This window comes from Bos mutus, chromosome 18 (assembly GCF_027580195.1).
Source record: "Bos mutus isolate GX-2022 chromosome 18, NWIPB_WYAK_1.1, whole genome shotgun sequence".
Taxonomy (NCBI): Eukaryota; Metazoa; Chordata; class Mammalia; order Artiodactyla; family Bovidae; genus Bos; species Bos mutus.
The window spans coordinates 1,400,988-1,423,184 of NC_091634.1; the positions used below are offsets into that span (position 1 = coordinate 1,400,988).

Sequence of the window (22,197 nt, forward strand, 5' to 3'; positions counted from 1 at the left end):
AGATCCAGGCTGGGCTGAAGGGGAGGTGAACAATGTTTTGGACATAATACAGTAGTGTATTATGAAGTCTGTAAGAGAAGTCTCCTATGCGGGACCACTGGAAAGTCACACAAGACAATGGAAGTGATGTGTGGGCTGTGAAGTGCAGACAGGGCTCTAGGACATCAGAGGAATGAGTACATAATGGTAATAACAGTATCAATAATGGTAACAACAGCAGTACCTGTGCCTCCCTGGTCCTGCTAACTGCCTGACCCATGCTGAGGGCTTCACATCCTGGTTAGAGCGACTAAAAGTCCCCACTTCTTTTGTCAGTCTCCCGTGGTTTGCATCCAAACTCTTGAAACCCGACACTTGCCAGCTGTGTTACCTTGGAGACATCAATCACTTCATTTCTCTGAGCCTCCATTTCTGGATCAATACAATAACAGTTCCCACTTCACCAATAACAGTCATGAGTTTTAGAAAATTATTCAACATTCCATGGGCTTTGGCATTTTCCTTGATTCTCCCACAGACTCTGAGTAAATCTCTCATTACCTCCATGCCAGTCAGTGACCTGAGGCTAAGGGAGCTCCACCAATCCACCCAATCATATGTCCTACAAACCAAAGGCAAGATTTTTAACACAGGCCAGTGTTAACCCAGGGTCTAACAATGTAACCTGACATTCTTTCACCAAAGTGAACACCTAGTGATGAGGCTGTGAGGCATTTACAGCAAATGTTTGCTGTTAAACCCATTTCATCATGCCTGAAAATATTTCTGTGAACATGCACAGAGGAGCAGAGCCTTCGTCACAGACCTCCTGAGAGAAACTCCTGAAGGGGTGGCTCTACCTGGGTAATGGCAGGGTCTGGACCAACTCCCCAGCCCCTCCTGGTCTCCAGACTCCCAGAGAGATTCCACAATGAACCGTTTAGCCCCCTTCTTCCTGGTCCCTGCCAAAACTCACCCCGTGCCAGGACTACTTCAGACCAGGGAGCACAAGTGGCCAAGGCTACCGCTCGCTTTGACCATGAGATTGGCCACCATGGCTGACCTGGCTGAAAGTGAGTGCAACATTAAGCAAAGGCCCACAGGATCTCGCCAACTCAAGTCTCAGCATCTGGGAGGAACCATGGCAACCTCGCGAGCCTTCTGTACCTTGGCTTTGTCAGAGCACTCATCTCACCCTCCAACGCCCAAGGCCACCAGGAGTAACACCACGGCAAGTAGGGGGCGTGGGTGTATCCTCGCAGCACACGGTGGGGTTAGGGATTTACCAAGTATGATGGGGGCTCATCAGGTGGCTCAGCGGATTAAAAAAAAAAAAAAAAAGGCAGCAGCAGCCCATGGACAGGGGAGCCTGGCGGGCTACAGTCCCCGGGGTCGCAAGATTCGGACATGACTGAGCGACTGAATAACCACCCGGAGGAAGCAGAAGTCATTTCTCTACAACTTCTGGGCACCTGTCACAGCCCAGCAGCTTTCAAGACCGGGAACACGTAAGAGGCAAAGCGGCTCCACACACCAGAGCATACAGCCGCGTGGACACATCCGGGGTGCCTGCCGGAACCGCCTCTGCCCTCAAAGATGAGCGGTACCGCCACTGCCGTCCACTCACCTGGGTCCGGTGGGTCGGCGCCGCCATGATGGGAGCTGCGGTCCAGGCCGCCTGGGAGAGGCGAGCCCGGGGCGGCCCGCTGCCCCTCGTCTCCGCCCGCCTGGGCTGGGCGACCTCGGCTGACCGCCGCCCTGCGCGAACAAGCCGCCCCGGAGCCGGGCGCCGCCCTCGTGAACGCGGAGACCAGGGCAGCTGCTGAGGCCCGCAGAGGCCGCGGGCCGGCGGGCGACCAGGGCACGCCACCGTCTAGGGACTCACGACCCGCTCAAAGGCACGAAGGGGATCCGCACCCCTCTGCCTGGGCCCCACGAAAGGCCAGGGGAGCCGCGCGAGCCCAGGGCTCCGCCCGTCGAATCCTGTTGGGAGCGAACCCCGTAGGCAAATGGCGTCCACAGAGAGAAACCGGAAATCCCGCCCACGCCCCAGGAAACGCCCCTACGTCTTTGGCCAGCGCCCGCCTCAGGCGCATAGCCTCTGGGTAAGATAGTCTCCGCTAGATCCGCGAAGGCGAGGGGCCGGGTAGCCAGCCGGGTATTCCTCCACACGAGAAGCTGAGGCCAGCCCAGACGGGCTTCTTCATGCCGAATTCAAGTCGGGTGGACGAGGGGCCGGGGGCAAGAGAGTCCGTGCAGAGACCCAGGGAAACTGAGGCTAGGAGTGGTGGGACATTCGCCCCCGGTGGGGCCAAGTGCAAAGAGTGTGGGGCTGTGACCTGGGCTTGCAGCTGGCCGAGTGGTTTTCCTTACCCCGCTGCTCCTTCCTGGATCCTCTCTTTTTTGTTGTTGTTGTTATCCAGCGAGGCTTGTGGGCTCTTAGTTTCCCGACCAGGGATGGAACGCACATCCCTACAGTGGATACTCAGGGTCCTAATTGAGGTAGAAGTTAGATGGGCTCCAGGTTAGACGTTTACAACTAGCTTCCTGTTTGCATTTCCAGAGACAAGATGTAGGTGGACTCCAGTCAAGGCATTTAAAATCAGCCCCCTGTTTGCCCTTCAAAAATGGGAAGTAACAGAAACAGTAAATAGCCAGGCTTTGTTTCTTGTACACTGTGTTCAGTTCTGTCCGACTCTGCGACCCCATGGACTGTAGCCCGGCAGGCTTGTCTGTCCATGGGATTTTCCCAAACAAGAATACTGGAGTGGGTTGCAGGACTGAACCCTTGTCTCTGGCGTCTCCAGCATTGCAGGCAGATTCTTTACCACCTGGGGAGCTCTTGTAGATGCCTTAAGATAATAGTCATGGCAAAGACAAAGGGGCAAAACCCTGTTTGGGTCAAGTGTCCTTTTTTGGGACAAAGGAGACACTGCACATGAGCAGAAAGGCTCCTTGGGGTCAAAAGTCAGAGGATAACACCAGGCCATAATGAGTCTCCTTCCAGAAGCCTTCACTTCAAGATCCATCTTGGCTGAGGTGTATGTGTGTGTGTGTGCACCCAGGGGAGGGTCCTGAGACAATTTAGCCAGGAGTGGGGTACAAAGCAAGATGATTGGCCAGAAGGAAGACAAAGACCCAGAAAGCTGCCGCCTTGTAAAGGATTTAAACTTCCCAGAGTCATGACTCTAAGTTTTCCCATGCACCTTTCTGAATGTATTTTTCAATAAACTTTTTACTTTACACTTTACTTTCTGCCTCCTTGCCTGAATTCATTCTTGACTAGGCAGGCAAGGACTAGGGACTCAAGCCCTAACTGCTGGCCCCTGTGGTCCAGTGGTTAGGACTCCTGGTCAGGAAAACTAAGACCTTGCTTCCAGCTACTATTCACTGCCACTTACTACTGTGTGCGTCCAAAATCATAACCACTGGACCACCAGCGAATTCCCAAGAGCCTCTTCTCAAAACCTAGCAGGACCGTGTGGAGCCTCCTCCACCACCACACCTCTCTGTGTCCCTACTTCTTGTTTGTGGCAACAGCTTTAGTTGACTTGGACTCCCTGATTTCCAAACGGTGGGCTCCAACAGTTAATCATTTTAAGAGGCAACAATTCGAACAAAGAAGAGGCAGTCAAACAGAGAAGGAGAAAATAAGCAATATGTCAATCTGTAGGATGGGGTCATAAGAGCTTAGCTCTCCTCGAGGAAGACAGTTAACAATGTCTGAAGGACATTTTAAGTTGTTTTTTTTATAGAAACCAAATTCTCACCAGGTGGAAACTGCTGACCTCAAACACATAGACCACAGACTGCTTGGAATCAGAAGATTGATGGTGAGATTCCTGAAACACGACCCTGCTACCTCAGCATCAAACAATCAGAAAATTCTCCATGAGCTGATCATGCATCCTGGGACCCTCTCCCCTAACACTGTCTTTAAAAACCCTTGCCTGGGGACTTTCCCTGGTGTCCAGGGGTTAGGAATCTGCCTGCCAGTGCAGTGGACATGGGGTCGATCCCCTGCTCTGAGAACTAAGATCCCACACGCTGCAGGGCAGCTAAGCCCACGCACCTCAACTACTGAAGCCCTCGTGCTCTAGAGTCTGTGGTCAGCAACAAGAGAAGCCACAGCTCAGGAGTAGCCGCAGCCTGTGCAACTAGAGGCAGCCTGAGCATAGCAGTGAAGAGCCTGTGTGCCATGGAAAGACCCAGTGCAGCCGTGTACTGATTAATTATCAATAAATGTGTGTTTTTTTTAAATAAACCCTCGCCTGAAGCCATCAAGGTGTGAGTGTGAGCTCCCCATTCTCCTTGGTCGGCGCCCTGCGATAAATGCTGTACTTTCACCACAACCCGTTGTCAGGTTGGCTTTGCTGTGCATGGAGTGAGTGAACCTGAGTTTGGCTTGGTAGCATTCTGAGGGAACATATTTTTTTTTTAAGTAGCTTAAAAATTACCTTGAAAAGGAAACCAGAAGTCCCATCTTGATGCACTGCACACATGCCTTACTGCACTCCCGAGTCGTCTTCTACCCTGAGTCTCCTTCATATATAGTTGACCTAGGTCACCTGAAGCATGGATTTTCCATCCCCTGAAAGCCACATGTTGAAGAGACCTGGGGAGGAAATGAAGACTCCAGGTTTTTGGTTTTGTTTTTTTGGCTGCCCTGGGTCTTTGCAGCTGTGCGGGGTTTTTCTCTAGTTGTGGCGAGTGGGGGCTACTCTCTGTAGTATGCGAGCTTCTCACTGCAGTGGCTTCTCGTACTGTGGAGCACAGGCTCTAGAGCACACGGGCTTCAGTCGCTGCAGCCCGTGGACTCAATAGTTGCAGCTTCCAGGCTCTAGAGCACAGGTTCAATAGTTGTGGCTGACGGGCTTAGTTGCTCCTCAGCATGTGGGATCTTCCCAGATCAGGGATTGAACCCATGTCTCCTGCATTGGCAGGTGGATTCTTTACCACTGAGCCACCAGGGAAGACGAAGACTCCAGTCTTTAACATGATAAATTTGAAAGGTTTATGAGACCACAAAGTATGTGTCACTTAGGCATTTCAACCTATGATTGAACATTAAGAGAGAGTTCAAGCCTGCATATATAAATTTCAAAGTTGTTACCTTATACTATCATTTTAAGTCATGGTTAGATGAGACTTTCAAGGGAATGAGTGAAGACAGAAGAAGAAAATGATCAGAGTGTGAATACTAGACCCACGCAATTGATGACAGGAAACTAACAAGCTCATGTTAGAGCTTCCAGTGTCCACCAAGAGGTAGATTAAGCAATCTGATTAGTCACCATTGCTGATTTTCCCCCCATAAATGTGGAGCTGAAAGAATAAAGTGAATTTTTCATGATTTGAGGGTGCATACAGATTGAGAAATGGAATCAGAGAGTGCATAAAATGCCCCTAAGGGATTTAATTTTTTTTTTTTTTTAAGAAGAGAGAAGTGGAAGCCATGACAGGTTTTATTTTCTTGGGCTCCAAAATCACCGAAGATGGTGACTGCAGCCATGAAACTCAAACACACTTGCTCCTTGGGAGGAAAGCTATGACAAACATAGACAGTGCATTAAAAAATAGAGACAGCACTTTGCCGACAAAGGTCCATATAGTCAAAGCTATGGTTTTTCCAGTAGTCATGAATGGATATGAGAGTTGGACCACAAAGAAAGCTGAGCGTGAAATAGCTGATGCTCTTGAATTGTGGTGCTAGAGAAGACTCTTGAGAGTCCCTTGAACAGCAAGGAGATCAAACCAGTCAATCCAAAAGGAAAACAACCTTGAATATTCATTGGGAGGACTGATGCTGAAGCTGCAGCTGCAATACTTTGGCCACCGGATACAAAGAGCTGACTCATTGGAAAAGACTGTGATTCTGGGAAAGATTGAGGGCAAGAGGAGAAGTGGATGGCAAAGAATGAAATGGTTAGATAACATCACTGACTCAATGGACATGAGTTTGAACAAACTCTGGGAGATAGTGAAGGACAGGGACGCATGGCATGCTGTAGTCCATGGGATTGCAGGGAGTCAAACATGACTTAGCAACTGAACAACCTAAGAGATTTATTTCAAGGAATTGGGTTATGCAGTTGTGGGGCCTGGCAAGTCCAAAATCCATTGGGTAGAGAACAGATTGGAAACTGCAGTCAGAACTAATGCTGCAGGCTTGAAGCTGAATTTTTTCCTCAAAGTGAAAGTGAAAGTGAAGTCACTCAGTCATGTCCGACTCTTTGCGACCCCATGGACTGTAACCTACCAGGCTCCTCCGTCCAAGGGATTCTCCAGGCAAGAATACTGGAGTGGGGTGCCATTGCCTTCTCCAGGGGATCTTCTGAGACCCAGGGATTGAACCCGGGTCTCCCGCCTTGCAGGCAGAGCTTTAACCTCTGAGCCACCTCTGTTTATTTTTACTTTTCCTCTCAAGGCCTTACAACTGATTAGATAAGGAAGACTCAATCAAAATAAAATCCTTCACTTAAAAGATTGGATAATCAGCTGACTAACTGATTGCAGATGCTGAGCACATCAACAAAATACCTTCACAGCAACACCTAGATCAGTATTGGATCCAATAACTGAGTAGCATAACCCAGTCCAGTTTACACAGAAAACAAGCAATCATATCCCACCCCTTCTCAATTTGGCACTCATACATATTACCTAAGACCATATTTAAATCCCCAAAGAAAACAAACTTCTGCCTAACCAGATCAAATCTGGTACTGATCCATTGTTTAATAGATGATATTACATTTGACACTGTTTCCACTGTTTCCCCATCTATTTCCCATGAAGTGATGGGACCGGATGCCACGATCTTCATTTTCTGAATGTTGAGCTTTAAGCCAACTTTTTCACTCTCCACTTTCACTTTCATCAAGAGGCTTTTGAGTTCCTCTTCACTTTCTGCCATAAGGGTGGTGTCATCTGCATATCTGAGGTTTCTCATGATGTAGTCTGCATATAAGTTAAATAAACAGGGTGACAATATACAGCCTTGACATACTCCTTTTCCTATTTGGAACCAGTCTGTTGTTCCATGTCCAGTTCTAACTGTTGCTTCCTGACCTGCATACAAATTTATCAAGAGGCAGATCAGGTGGTCTGGTATTCCCATCTCTTTCAGAATTTCCCACAGTTTATTGTGATCCACACAGTCAAAGGCTTTGGCATAGTCAATAAAGCAGAAATAGATGTTTTTCTGGAACTCTCTTGCTTTTTCCATGATCCAGCGGATGTTGGCAATTTGATCTCTGGTTCCTCTGCCTTTTCTAAAACCAGCTTGAACATCAGGAAGTTCACGGTTCACATATTGCTGAAGCCTGGCTTGGAGAATTTTGAGCATTACTTTACTAGCGTGTGAGATGAGTGCAATTGTGCGGTAGTTTGAGCATTCTTTGGCATTGCCTTTCTTTGGGATTGGAATGAAAACTGACCTTTTCCAGTCCTGTGGCCACTGCTGAGTTTTCCAAATTTGCTGGCATATTGAGTGCAGCACTTTCACAGCATCATCTTTCAGGATTTGGAATAGCTCAACTGGAGTTCCATCACCTCCACTAGCTTTGTTCGTAGTGATGCTTTCTAAGGTCCACTTGACTTCACATTCCAGGATGTCTGGCTCTAGGTCAGTGATCACACCATCGTGATTATCTGGGTCGTGAAGATCTTTTTTGTACAGTTCTTCTGTGTATTCTTGCCATCTCTTCTTAATATCTTCTGCTTCTGTTAGGTCCATACCATTTCTGTCCTTTATCAAGCCCATCTTTGCAAATAGATGGGGAAACAGTGGAAACAGTGTCAGACTATTTTTCTGGGCTCCAAAATCACTGCAGATGGTGACTGCAGCCATGAAATTAAAAGACGTTTACTCCTTGGAAGGAAAGTTATGACCAACCTAGATAGCATATTCAAAAGCAGAGACATTACTTTGCCAACAAAGGTTCGTCTAGTCAAGGCTATGGTTTTTCCTGTGGTCATGTATGGATGTGAGAGTTGGACTGTGAAGAAAGCTGAGCGCCGAAGAATTGATGCTTTTGAAGTGTGGTGTTGGAGAAGACTCTTGAGAGTCCCTTGGACTGCAAGGAGATCCAGTCAGTCCATTCTGAAGGAGATCAGCCCTGGGATTTCTTTGGAAGGAATGATGCTAAAGCTGAAACTCCAGTACTTTGGCCACCTCATGCGAAGAGTTGACTTATTGGAAAAGACTCTGATGCTGGGAGGGATTGGGGGCAGGAGGAGAAGGGGATGACAGATGAGATGGCTGGATGGCATCACTGACTCGATGGACGTGAGTCTCAGTGAACTCCAGGAGTTGGTGTTGGACAGGGAGGCCTGGCGAGCTGCGATTCATGGGGTCGAAAAGAGTTGGACACGACTGAGCGACTGATCTGATCTGATCTGATCACATTTGATAGATAGCATCACTGACTCAATGAACATGAATTTGAGAAAACTCTGGGAGACAGTGGGGGACAGGGGAGCCCGGCATGCTGCAGTCCATGCGGTGACAAAGAGTCAGACACGACTTAGCAACTGAACAGCAACAACAACAACACCGCATATGATGGATTATATATGATGAATGTAACATGAGCCTTATGTATCTATTGATTTAATGTTAAATTCCCCGATATTGGAAATTTCCCTCTGGCTGTGTGAGATAATGTTTTTTCCCCCCTCAAAAAAATACAAACAAATATTTAAGAAGAAAGAGACAGTAAGTGTAATGTTCTCGAATGGTTTAGGCAGATATAAATTGATGGATAATGGGAAGGAAAGAGAGAATGAGAATGCTACAGCAAATGTGACAGAATGTTAGTGGATAAATCTACATTAAGGCTCTATGGAGTTTCTCTGTGCTATTCTTAAAAATGTCCTGGACTTCACTGATAGTTCAATGCTTAAGACTCTGCCTGCCAACTTGGGGACATGGGTTCAATCCCTTGTCCGGGAAGATCCCATGTGCTGCGGGTCAACTAAGCCCGTGCGCCACGAGTACTGAACCTGTGTGCTCTGGAGCCTGTGCACCACAGTAAGAGAAGCCCATATACTGCAGTGAAGGCTAGCCCCCACTCCCCACAACAGGAGAAAACCACACGCAGCAATGAAGACCCAGTGTGCTCAAAAATAAAATAACATAATTTTTTAAAATTTCCTGTAATTTTTAAATCATCACACACACAAATACATCTATATAGATATCTATACAGATACATGTATGTATATAACCAGTGTGGGCCTCAAAATCCTTGCCTCTTGATGTTCCAGCCTTTGTACGACCTCTCTCCTGAATTTGGGGCCACATCTGTAACTTGCTTCTAGACATACAGAATGCACCAGAGGTAGTGGGATACATGTGATTATGTGTACAGGGTTAGACCTGTCTTTCTGGATTCTGTCTTTCCTTGGCAGGCTTGATGAAGCAAGCGACTGTGTTGGCAGGCTCACAAGATAAGAAAGCTCAGGCAGTTTGTAGAAGCTGAGGGTGACCTTCACCAACAGACAACAAGAAGCTAAAACCTTCAGTCCTACAACCACAAGAAAATAAATTCTAGGCATAACCCGAATGAGTTTTGAAGTGTCTTGCTTCTCAGTCCAGTCTTCATTGAGACTTTGGTCCTCACTGACAACTTAAACACAATCTTGTAAGACCTTGAAGCAGACAACTCAGCTAAGGCGTGACCAAACTCCTGATCCACTCAAAGTGTGAAATAATTGGTGTGCATTGTTTTAAGCCACACGTGTATGAAAACACTTACACAGCAACAGAAAAGTGAGACACAATGACATAATATACAACATAAGAGGATGCCTTCTCTACGAAAAATCTGACTGCGTGGGCCCCATGGTCTCAAAAGTCCTCATAGTCCTTTACTGCTTTCTGCTTTATTCCACCTCAGTTTCCTGCTCCATGCACTGGCTGGATTCACACTTGCCTATGCCAAGGGGACTCCCAATGCAGGGGAAGCGGGTTCCATCATTGCTGGGGGATCGAGGAGCCCACATACCACAGGGCAGCTAAGACCTCACACCATAGCCTGAGGAACCTGCAAGGCAGCAAAGAGCCCACACAGCCCAAAAAAAAAAAACAGGAAAGAAAAAAATCCGACTTTTCTTAGAACAGATGAACCTGAAATTCATTCTAGCCAGCTTCTTCCACATTTAAAAAATATTTAATTTTAAGCATTGACCTTTTAAGTCAATTAAATAGAGCTCCTCTCTAAATTTAATTTTGAGAAACCTTATCTAGAGGTAGAGACTTTTATCAAAGGTATAATGTGTACTCAGACATATAAACAGGCAAAAGTAGAGATCTCATGGCTTTGACACTTGGGTGTGAATAAGGTATTACAATGTAAACTTAGTAGTTTATAAAGAACAGTTGGAATAGGTTAAATCTGCTTGCTCAGATGACTAAAACTCTCTTATTTGTGGGAAAGACTTTAAAGATTTGTATTTATCCTGGACAAACCCTAGAAGAGGCTTAAAGACGTGAGGACGGCTTCTTTGGTGGCTCAGTGGTAAAGAATTCACTTGCCAGTGCAGGAGACAGGTTTGATCCCTGATCTGGGAAGAGCCCACGTGCTGCGGAGCTCCTAAGCCTGTGAGCCACAACTACTGAGCCTGTGCTCTGGAGTCCACACGCCTCTCCACAGGCTACTGAAGCCTGCGTGCCTAGAACCTGTGCTCGTAAGAAGAGAAGCCTGAACACCGCAACTAGAGTGCAGCCCCCACTCATGGCAACTAGAGAAAAGCCCTCCCAGCAATGAAGACCCACTGCAGCCAAAAATAAATAAATAAATAAAGTTAGTTTTTTTTTTTTTTTTTAATGAGGCAATGAATTAGATTTTGGGTTAGGGAGACTTTCAAGCAAGGCTTCCCAGTTTTTCAATTTAGGGTAACCCAGGTACCTCTTCTTGAAACTAAGTTTCAAGGACAATCTACTCCTCCAAAGAAGAGTTTAGCACCACCCAACATAACTTAGTTTCATCAGCCAATAAGGGGAGATCTGAGAACCAGGAAAGAATTCCTGGTTATTGTAAACAGTGCTGCTATGAACATTGGGGTGCATGTATTTTTTGAATTATGACTTTGTCTGCGTATATGCCCAGGAATGGGATTGCTGGGTCATAGTTCAGTGCAGTTCAGTTCAGTTCAGTTCAGTTCAGTTCAGTTGCTCAGTCGTGTTCGACTCTTTGTGACCCCATGAATCGCAGCACGCCAGGCCTCCCTGTCCATCACCAACTCCCGGAGTTCACCCAGACCCACGTCCATCAAGTCAGTGATGCCATCCAGCCATCTCATCCTCTGTCGTTCCCCTTCTCCTCCTGCCCCCAATCCCTCCCAGCGTCAGAGTCTTTTCCAATGAGTCAACTCTTCACATGAGGTGGCCAAAGTACTGGAGTTTCAGCTTTAGCATCATTCCTTCCAAAGAAACCCCAGGGCTGATCTCCTTCAGAATGGACTGATCGGATCTCCTTGCAGTCCAAGGGACTCTCAAGAGTCTTCTCCAACACCACAGTTCAAAAGCATCAATTCTTTGGTGCTCAGCCTTCTTCACAGTCCAACTCTCACATCCATACATGACCACAGGAAAAACCATAGCCTTGACCAGACGAACCTTTGTTGGCAAAGTAACGTCTCTGCTTTTGAATATGCTATCTAGGTTGGTCATAACTTTCCTTCCAAGGAGTAAGCGTCTTTTAATTTCATGGCTGCAGTCACCATCTGTAGTGATTTTGGAGCCCAAAAGAATAAAGTCTGACACTGTTTCCACTGTTTCCCCTGTTTCCCCATCTATTTCCCATGAAGTGATGGGACCGGATGCCATGATCTTCATTTTCTGAATGTTGAGCTGTAAGCCAACTTTTCCACTCTCCACTTTCACTTTCATCAAGAGGCTTTTGAGTTCCTCTTCACTTTCTGCCATAAGGGTGGTGTCATCTGCGTATCTGAGGTTATTGATATTTCTCCCAGCAATCTTGATTCCAGCATGTGCCTTCCAGCCCAGCCTTTTTCGTGATGTACTCTGCATATAAGTTAAATAAGCAGGGTGACAATATACAGCCTTGACGTGCTCCTTTTCCTATTTGGAACCAGTCTGTTGTTCCATGTCCAGTTCTAACTGTTGCTTCCTGACCTGCATACAAATTTCTCAAGAGGCAGATCAGGTGGGTCATAAGGTAACTTAATTTCATGGTGACTGTAGCCATGAAATTAAAAGACTCTTGCACCTTGGAAAAGAGGCTATGACAAACCTAGACAGGATATTCAAAAGCAAAGACATCTCTTTGCTGACACAGGTCTGTATAGTCAAAGTTACGGTTTTTCCAGTAATCATGCATGAATGTGAGAGGTGGACCACAAAGAAGGCTGAGTGCTGAAGAATTGATGCTTTCGAACTATGTTGCTGGAGGAGACTCTTGAGAATCCCTTGCACTGCAAGGAGATCAAACCAGTCAATCCTGAAGGAAATCAACTGAATATTCATTGGAAGTACTGATGATATAGCTGAAGTTCTGATACCGTGGCCACTCATTGGAAAAGACCCTGATGCTGGGAAAGATCGAGAGCAGGAGGAGAAGGGGGGCAACAAAGGATGAGATAGTTGGATGGCATCATAGACTCAATGGATATGAGTTTGAGCAAACTCCAGGAGATAGTGATGGACAGGGAAGCCTGGTGTGCTACAGTCCATGGTGTCACAGAGTCACACACAGCTGAGCGACCGAGCAACAACAATGGTAACTTTATTTTTAGTTTTCTTAAGGAACCTCCATACTGTTTTCCACAGTGGCTGTGCCAGTTTCCAGTCCCACCAACAGTGTAGGAGGGTTCCCAAACGTGCTACTTACAGCATGGGTCCTCCTCGGTGGTGTCACCTGACACTTTGACTCCTCCTGAATCACACAAACACATATGAGTTATAAAATCTTCTCTGTTTTGCACTACTGTGGATGGCAACTACAAAAAATTAAAAGGACTTGTCAGCTTCCCTCAGAACTGACCAATGACCTTGAGAAGAAATTGCAAAGGAGAGCTCTTTTAGTCACAGCACTGTGCCCTCAGATGCATAACTCCTGACAGTACTGGATAGGATCCTGTTTTTATTTACAGTTGTTTTGGTTTTTTGACCACACCCAGTGGCATGTGGGATCTTAGTTTCCTGATCAGGGCTGGAACCCATGCCCCCTGCACTGCAAGGTGAGGTCTTAACCACCGGACCTCCAGCAAGTCCCTATCTACAATTCTCACATTTTGAAAACATGGACTTTGTGCAATTAATTTTAATTTTTTAAGTACTGCATCCAAATATCATTTGTCTTGACCACAGAACTTTCAGCATCCCCCCCCTTAAATACTGCTCCCTAGAAATGAGAACCTCATTTGCCTCACCCTAATCCTGCCGCTTGACTTCCCTAGGGGCTCAGATGGTGAAGCGTCTGCCTACAATGTGGAAGAGAGACCTGGGTTCAATCCCTGGGTCGGGAAGATCCCCTGGAGAAGGAAATAGCAACCCACTCCAGTGCAAAAAGTCAGATACAACTTACCGACTTTACCTCACTTCAATCCTGCTGCTAGTTATTAATTAAATAAGAAAAGGCTACCACTTCAAAAGATAAGTGAAGAATATGAAAAAGCAATTTCAAAGAGAATAATATGTACATAACATGGGGGGGGGGGGAGATGCGTAAGAGCAATACTGCTCAAAAATGCACTTGTTCAGGTGTGGATGTTGGTATAAATAATTCAATCTCAGGGGACTTCCCTGGTGATCCAGTGGTTAAAACGCCTTGCTTCAAATGCAGGGGGCATGGGTCTGACTCCCATTCGGGCAACTAAGATCCCACATGCCAAGGGGGGTCACAGCCAAAAAATAAAAATAAGTAAATAAATAATTCATTCAAAGGAAGAAAAGATCCTATCTAGTCCTTGCTGGATTAGATGGGTTTATACTTATGTAAGTGGGTGGGGCCAAACAGGCTGCTCATATAAAAGCCAACTAGCTGCTGCTGCTCGTCTGCCTTCTGCTGCAAACAGCCTTTGGAGCTCCTCTGCAGACGGGTCAAGACGGTCCTTCAGACAGTAAGTTCCTCACGCCTCAGACCGCTGTGCTCTTTTCCTTGGTTGGGGGGAGGGGGAGGGGAATTGGACTGGAAACATACTGAGCTTATGAGAAGGTATGGGAGTCCCATTTTTCAAGCGTTTAAATAACTGTGCTAGGTAAGAGAAAACTGATCCCTCCTGTAATATGAAAGCATGCTGTTTTCTCTGCATCTGAGCACTGGGAATTTCAAAAAGATGGAGGCACGCAAGAACCAGACAATACAGGAGGAGGGTGAAAACAACTGAACAATACAAAGCGTTGGTTCAAGAAGGGAGATGGAAGGGAAAAATTGATGGAAGAAGGAAGAGGAACTACGTGCTGTGCTAAGTTGCTTCAGTCGTGTCCGACTATTTGCAGCCACCTGGGCTGTAGCTCGCCAGGCTCCTCTGTCCATGGGATTCTCCAGGCAAGAACACTGGAGCGGGTTGCCGTTTTCTTCTCCAGGGGATCTCCCCGCCCAGGGATGGAACCCACATCTCTTATCGGCAGCCAGGTTCTTTACCGTTAGTGCCACCAGGGAAACCCAAGGAAATGATGGGGGTCATCAAAAAGCCCTGAGACCAGTAAGCTTTTGGAATCGAAGTAGCTTTCAGATTTCTCTCTCCAGACTGAACTTGTCTCCTGAACTTCAGCTCTGTGCATCTAACTGCCTGTAATAGGTGTCTCAAAATCAACGTGTCCCAAATGAAACTCCTTATGTTCAGACCCAAATTCTTCCTCCTGTTCTCCGTGCTCACCAAATATCAACTGTTTGTGCCCCAAACCTAAGCGTTCTTGACCTTGTCTTTCTCTCATAGGGCTTCCCTGGTGGCTCAGATGGTAAGGAATTTGCCTGCAATGCAGGAGACCTGGGTTTGATCCCTGGGTGGGGAAGATCCCCTGGAGGAAGGAATGGCTACCCACTCCAGTGTTCTTGACTGGGGAATTCATAAGCTACACCTAACCAGGCTGAGAATCCTGTTGGCTTTAACAAAACACTTAAACCATCATTGCTGGATTATGGCAAGAATTGATCTCTCTGCCCCCATCCTGGCCCTGATTCAATCTATTTTCAACTCTGTAGCCTGTGTGATCTTGTCAAACTGTCTGATCAACTCTTCTCACTATTGGCCAGCCAAGATTGCTCAGTCGTGTCCCACTCTGAGACCCCATGACTGTAGCCTGCCAGCTCCTCTGTCCATGGGATTTCCCAGGCAAGAATACTGGAGTGGGTCGCCATTCCTTCTCCATGGGATCCTCCTGACCCAGGGATTGCACCTGGGTCTACCTGGGAAGCCCCACCATACTAGAGTCAAAGGCACATGGCCTCAAGAGGCCCCATAGAATCTGCCCACTTGGAGGTCTAAGACCTCATCTGCTTCTGGTTCATTTTCTCTTCTCCAACCCGCCTGTTCTACCGAGCTTATTTCTCTGTCATTTTTTCCCTCATTACTTTGTCTTGTGTGTAAAATTCCATTACGGGAATATACCAGGTTTTACTTATCCATTCTCCTAGCAATGGGTGTTCAGTGGCTTCAGCTTACTACAAAATACCATTCTGAAAACTGTCATGGAGATGTATTTGGGGTTAGAATTACAAATTATTCTTTGTAATCCGTTACAAAGAAATGGAGTTGGGGTTAAAACTACCTACTGTTGTTGTTTAGCCACTCAATTGTGTCCGACTCTTTGCGACCCTATGGACCACCAGGCTCCTCTGCCTGTGGAATTTTTCAGGCAAGAAATACTGGAGAGGGTTGCCATTTCCTTCTCCAGGGGATCTTCTTGACCCTGGGATGGAGCCCTTGTCTCTTGCGTCTCCTGCATTGGCAGGCGGGTTCTTTACCACTAGCGCCACCTGGGAGACCAGTGTGGAGGCTCCTTAAAAAAGAAAAATAGAACTACGATATGATCCAGCGTGTTCTTTTCTGTGAGGTGTCAACCAAAGCAAATCCCTAAGTTTCCTCTTTGTATGAGTCCAGCTCCAAACGAACCTCTAGCATGCACGGTAACTTTTCTTTTCATCTTATTTAGTTTACCAAGCCTAATTCATTCCAAAATGAACGCCCAGGTTTTCCAGATTTGGCTATTTTAATGAGCTGTATCATATCTAAAATCATGCAACATGGCATGTATTCGTTATTTGAAGATTCTACTGAATGTACGAATTGTGTTCACCCCATGGTGTTTAAAAAAGTATTTGTAGGGGGATTTCCCTGATGGCCCGGCAGGTAAGGATCGTGCTTTCGTTGCAGGGGGCACAGGTTCAAGCACTGGTCGGGGAACTAAGATCCTGCAGGCTATGCAGTGAGGCAAAAAAAAATGGGAACTGATCCTATTTATTGAGGGCAATGAACTTCAAAATGAGTCAATCTGTACTAGGAATTTAACCAGAAAACCTGAAAGGAGCTCAACAATACCTGTAACAGGTGCTCTTTGTGAGTTCAAATGCCCATGATTGTCATGACATCACCCGCATCATCCTGACTTGCATTGTTCTTGATCCATAGGACTGGGACCCATCAGTTTTTCATGTTTTTTTTTTTTCTTTTTTTGAAACAGAAGACATATGTCCCTAGTCATGACCTTCAGGTCAACTAAGGAAGCGTCAAGAATCACCACCCTTGTGCACTTAAGGGCTTTATAATCGAGGGTTCTTTCCATCTGGGTTCTGGTGGATTCAGAATGAAAAGAGGAAATGAAAGACAAGCTCTAAGCTGAAGCGTGAATACATACAATGGCCCATTTAATGCTTCTCTCCTCCGATTTATTGGTCTCTCTTTCCCCAGAGACCATGGCGACAAAGTGTAGGCGCAGCCGTACCTCGTTCACAGAAGAGCAGTTGAAGATCCTCGTCCAGGCATTCAGCCAAAACCCTTACCCTGGCTATACTGCCAAACAGAGACTTGCTGTGGAAATCAACGCTGAAGAGTCTAGAATTCAGGTACATTCCAAGTTCCAGATCTCCAGGACGAGAAGCAGAAACTCAGGGTGGGAATGGGGGGGTGGGGACTTATCTGGTGGCCCAGTAGCTAAGCCTCCGAGCTAGATGCAGCGAGACAGAGCTACAGGTGTTTGTGTCAACTTAAAAAACACTCACAACCGAAAAGCTGAGAGTTAGGTTTTTACTCAGTGGAAATTTTTAGGACTCCAAGCCCGGGAGGCAGCATCTCAAGTAACCCTGAGAGAATTGCTCCAAAGAGGCTATAGGGGAAGACGGAGGAGTCTGGTTATATTTGTGCTCAGTTGAAGGAGCTTCCAGGAGTGGGCAAGAAATGTGCAGATACACCTTCAGAAAAGAGGAATGGTGTGGAAGACACATTATTCCAGGGTGTAGAAGCCAATCAGGTCATCTAGGTGATGTGGTCACAGATACCAGCAAGTGTCCGATGACGTGGTAAGATGCCAGAGGAATGACGGATGGTGTGAGGGCTAACCTTCTCCTTTCAATGAATTCTAGCAGACCAGGGAATAGCAGACTGGTGTGTGTGCGCTCAGTTGTGTGACTCTTTGCAGCCCCATGGACTGTAGCTCTCCAGGCTCCTCTCTCTATGGGATTTCTCAGGCAAGAATACTGGAGTGGGTTGTCATTCCCTTCTCTAGGGGATCTTGCCAACCTAGAGATGGAACCCACGTCTCCTGGATCGGCAGGTAGATTCTTCACCACTGTACCACCTGGGAAGCCCAGGTGTAAGGTTGCAGATTCAGGCTGGACGGAGATCTTACATGCAGAATAATTACAGCATCCATTTATTAACTTAAAGAGTATTACAGGGGACTTCCCTGCTGGTGCAGTGGGTAAGGCATTGCCTTCCAATGAAGGGATGCAGGTTTAACTGCTCACTGGGGAGCTAGGATCCCACGTGCCTCATGGCCAGAAACCAGAAGGGAAACAACAGATGCAATATTGTAACAAATTCAATAAAGACTTTAAAAATGGTCCATATAAAAAAATCTTTTAAAAAAGAGATTATTATAGCAGATTGTGTTAGGACCAGGTCATGAAGATGCTGAATGCCAAGCCTTTATCTAAGGCTTAGTTGAATGTAACCAGGATCAGTGATAACCCTGAGTTTAGGGTTCATAAGAATCACTGCCCACCCCCTTTTGGGGGCCATGTCATGGCACGTGGGATTTCAGTTCCCTGACCAGGGATTGAGCTCATGCTACCTGCAGTACTAACCGCTGGACCACCAGGGCAGCCCCAGAACCACTCCCTTTGGAGAAGAGCAGCAACGGAGCCAAGACGACATAAACATGTTTAATTCTCTCGTTTTCTTTTCCTCTCTTAGATATGGTTTCAGAATCGAAGAGCAAGGCATGGATTCCTGAAGACATCCAAGAAGAACTTAGACCCAAGCAAAGACCACGCCTCCCCCATAGAGAAGATTCAAGGTAAACAGCCTGCTCCAGCCCTGCTCCCCACCAGAGCCTCCTGGGACGCAAGTGCCTCTTGAGAGTGGGGCCACCTAAAAGAAACCATCTCTTCCTTTCTCCGCCTTGTAAGAGGAGAGTGGGAAAGGAATGTTTCCTCCTCCGGGGTTTCCTGGTCAAGGCATCCCAGGAGCAAAGGGTTCAATGAGGCCCCTGGAAAGTCTCCCCACAAGGTCCAGATATTCTGAGTCTTAGCTTATTTGCACTGGAGTCTAGCAATTTAGCCAAATAGTACTGCTTCTCACAAGAGATGTGGGTTCAAGGCCTGGGTCAGGATGATCCCCTGGAGGAGGAAATGGCAACCCACTCCAGTAATCCCACGGACAGAAGAGCCTGGCGTCCTACAGTCCGTGGAGAGTAGGACGCGACTGAGCACACCCTTCTAGAACCTTCCACTTTGAATCACCTCAAGGAGTGGCAACAGATTCCAAGTTAGATGGTGAGAACATGTTTGGGTTCCTCATCTGAATATGTAAGCTGATCCCAATGTTTCTCTCCCTTCAATCCTACCCCTACTCCAGATGGAACAGACAGACGGTGTCGTACCAGCTTCACTTCCTCTCAGTTACAAACTCTTAAGAATGCGTTCACAGAAAACCCTTATCCTGGGATTGACTCCAGAGAGCAACTTGCTGAAGAAATTGGGGTTCCAGAGTCAAGAGTCCAGGTAATCGAAAAGGGACTTGATATTGTGTGTTCATAATGAGACATCTTTAAATGATTTCTCCATCAGGGACTTATTCTCATAGACATCATAAGCAGGACAGATGAAGACTCCCTGGTGGTTCAGTGGCTAAGACTTCATACTCCCAATACCTGGGGTGCAGTTCAATTCCTGGTCAAGGAACTAGATCCCACATGCCACAGGCATGCTACAACTATAAAAATCCCAACCAAGTGCTGCAACTAAGATCTGGTGCAGCCAAATAAATAAATATTAAGAAAAACAAATAGCATAATATGTTATAAATGAAAAAAAGACAAGCAAGACAGATGAAAAATGGGATTTCTGGCTTGAATAGTTCTTCTCCAAGGGCTCAGTAGGTGAAGAATGCAATGCAGGAGACACTGGAGACTCATGTTCAATCCCTGGGTGGGGAGGATCCCCTGGAGTAGAAAATGGCAACTCACTTCAGTATTCTTGCCTGGAAAATCCCATGCACAGAGAAGCCTGGTGGGCTACAGTCCGTGGGGGTTCTGAAGAGTTGGATATGACTGAGTATGCATGCACCCATGGGATAACAATGTCTTCCTAGAAGACATTACCCTATTCTGGGTCATAGAGTAAAATCAGGCATTTTTGAGAGGAAGGAGAGAAGTGGGAAGAGAATTCCAGGCAGAGAGAAAAGCTGAAATACAGGTATGGCCCTTTAGGAAAGACTAATACTTACAATGAGGGAATTGCGGGGACTTTCAGGATATGAAACCTATCAGTAAATCATAAAGGTGTTTGTACAAGATTCAGAATTTTGAGGGACATCTCTGGTGGCCCAGTAGTTAGGACTCCACGCTTCCACTTCAGGGACACGGGTTTGATCCCTGATTGGGGAACTAAGATCCCTGCAAGCCACAGACACAGCAACAACCCCCCCAAAAAATTTTCAGAATTTTGAACTTTATCTTGAAATGTGAGACTTTCCCAGATGTCATATGGAATGTCAGTGGTTTGAGAATTATGCCTAAAAGAAACCATCTCTTCCTCACCTTTGCCTTATAAGATGAGCGATGGTGAGACTTGCATGACATCAATTTTTTTTTCATTAAATCTCTTTGTTTTACCTACTTAGATTTGGTTCCAAAACCGAAGAGCCAGACTCCGCGTCCAGAGAAAAAGAGGCCTTGAAGAAGCTCTATACCAAAGACAAAACCAGGGACAGGATCTCTGATATGGGAGAGTTGAAGGTACTAGCCTGCTGTTCCCAATGTGACTCACAATCAGAGTCTCCTGAGTGCCAGTTATTCTGCATGGCGGACTCAACTCCAGCTTCCTCTGGGTAGTGGATGATGCTTCCACTCAAGTGTGCCCCCTGGGGGCGGGGGTGGTCACAGTCCCCACGGCTCTCCCCAAGTCTGTGGTCCTCCTGAGGAATTCCGCTGCCCGCTTTTCAAGCTCTGAACTGGAACCCAGAAACCCTGTTAGTATGTGAGCTTTGTTTATTAATATTTTCCCTAGTCCTGGCACATGGTAAACAATCAGATTTTGTGGAAGGTATGTCTGAGTTACTGGCAGGATGAATCCTCAGGTGTGTTCTGCCAGGGGCTGGCTCATGCATGGCTTTCCCAAGGGGTAGGAGGTTCCATATTTGGCTGGAACGTTGGAAAGAATCGACCTCCATTTTTGTATGTATAAACTGGTTTCTTCAATTTTTCTTTTCCCTTTTTGCTTTAGGTATACAGAACGGCACTCCATAGTGACTGTTTTATTTCTCTGGAGCCAGGACAAAGTGAAAAGGGAGACAGATTTGCTGTATTTGATGTCATCAGCCTGGACTCCACATTAATTATCTTCCTTAACATATCCCTCTAAATATACCTTCAGCTTCAGCTTCTGGAGATGGTAAAGAGGACTTCAGGAGGCAGAGACAGATGATACAAAGAACCATGCAGCCCTAGTGACCAAATCCAGATTCAGAGTTCAACAGATCTTGAGGACAATAAAATAATTATAAATAATATCATTTTTTTTGGTCATCAGAATACTACTGAGTCAAGCAAAAATCATCAAAATGTGTGGTATTGTGATTTTAATCAAACTGCTGCTGCTAAGGTGCTTCAGTCGTGTCGGACTCTGTGTGACCCCATAGACGGCAGCCCACCAGGCTCCCCCGTCCTTGGGATTCTCCAGGCAAGAACACTGGAGTGGGTTGCCATTTCCTTCTCCAATGCACGAAAGTGAAAGTGAAGCCGCTCAGTCATGTCCGACTCTAGTAACCCCCTAAAAGGATGGGTTCAGAGCAAACATGTGGACGAGGGGCGAGTGATGCACTGAAGAGGACATGGAAGCTCTGAGCCCCTTGTCACATACCTCACCAACCCTGTGTAGCCATCCGGCTGTTGACTTATATCCTTTAATAACCTTTGTAATAAATCTGTAATCTAGTGACTTTCCTGAGTTCTGTGAGCCACTGTAGCAAATTAATCAGACCCAAGGAGAAGGGTTCCTGGGAACCTCCGATTTATAGCCTATTGGTCAGAAGTACAGGTAACCATGTGAACTTGAGATTGGTTGGAGGCATTTATAGTCAAAGAATAGATTTAATCAGAGACAAGAGAAAAATGCAGCAACAAAGGAAAACAGTCAAACAAGATGAAGGTTTGTACATGGGAAGGTCATGTACACGCTGCTGTATTTAAAATGGAAAACAAGGACCTACTGTAAGCACAGGAAACTCTGCTCAGTGTTATGTGGCAGCCTAGACGGGACTGGGATTTGGAGAAGAATGGACACACGTATATGCATGGCTAAGTCCCTTCACTGGTCACCTGAAACCACCACTACGTTGTTAATTGGCTATACTCCAATACAAAATAAAAAGTTTAAATTTGAAAGAAAAGATGAAATACTTCAGCCATTAAAGCCAAGGAGCTTCAGTTCCTTCACAAGGGTTATCTCGGGCTTCCCAGGAGGCAGTAGTGGTGAAGAAACTGCCTGTGAATGCAGGAGTCTTAAGAGATGAGGGTTTGATCCCTGGGGA

The 22,197-nt window shown here is 46.4% G+C and overlaps 2 protein-coding genes across 5 annotated transcripts in view; one reads left to right on the forward strand and one right to left on the reverse strand.

Annotated features, from left to right (window-relative positions):
• Window positions 1–2,209, reverse strand: part of LOC102276725 (zinc finger protein 805) — a 64,354-nt gene extending 62,145 nt beyond the window's left edge. The window contains exon 1 of one of the 4 annotated variants that reach the window (XM_070387009.1): window positions 1,607–2,209. In XM_070387009.1, the coding sequence (XP_070243110.1) occupies window positions 1,607–1,633 (27 nt within the window). In that variant the 5' untranslated portion in view covers window positions 1,634–2,209. The remainder of the gene's footprint in view (window positions 1–1,606) is intronic. The other 3 variants (XM_070387007.1, XM_070387005.1, XM_070387010.1) reach the window with 3 other exon arrangements.
• DUXA (double homeobox A) lies at window positions 1,989–20,388 on the forward strand. Its single transcript, XM_070388034.1, has 7 exons — window positions 1,989–2,084; window positions 14,887–14,908; window positions 16,858–17,012; window positions 18,361–18,463; window positions 18,830–18,859; window positions 19,033–19,169; window positions 20,290–20,388. Exons 1-7 carry the CDS (start codon window positions 1,989–1,991, stop codon window positions 20,386–20,388), a joined length of 642 nt encoding a protein of 213 aa, XP_070244135.1.
• The last annotated feature ends 1,809 nt before the right edge of the window (window positions 20,389–22,197 follow it).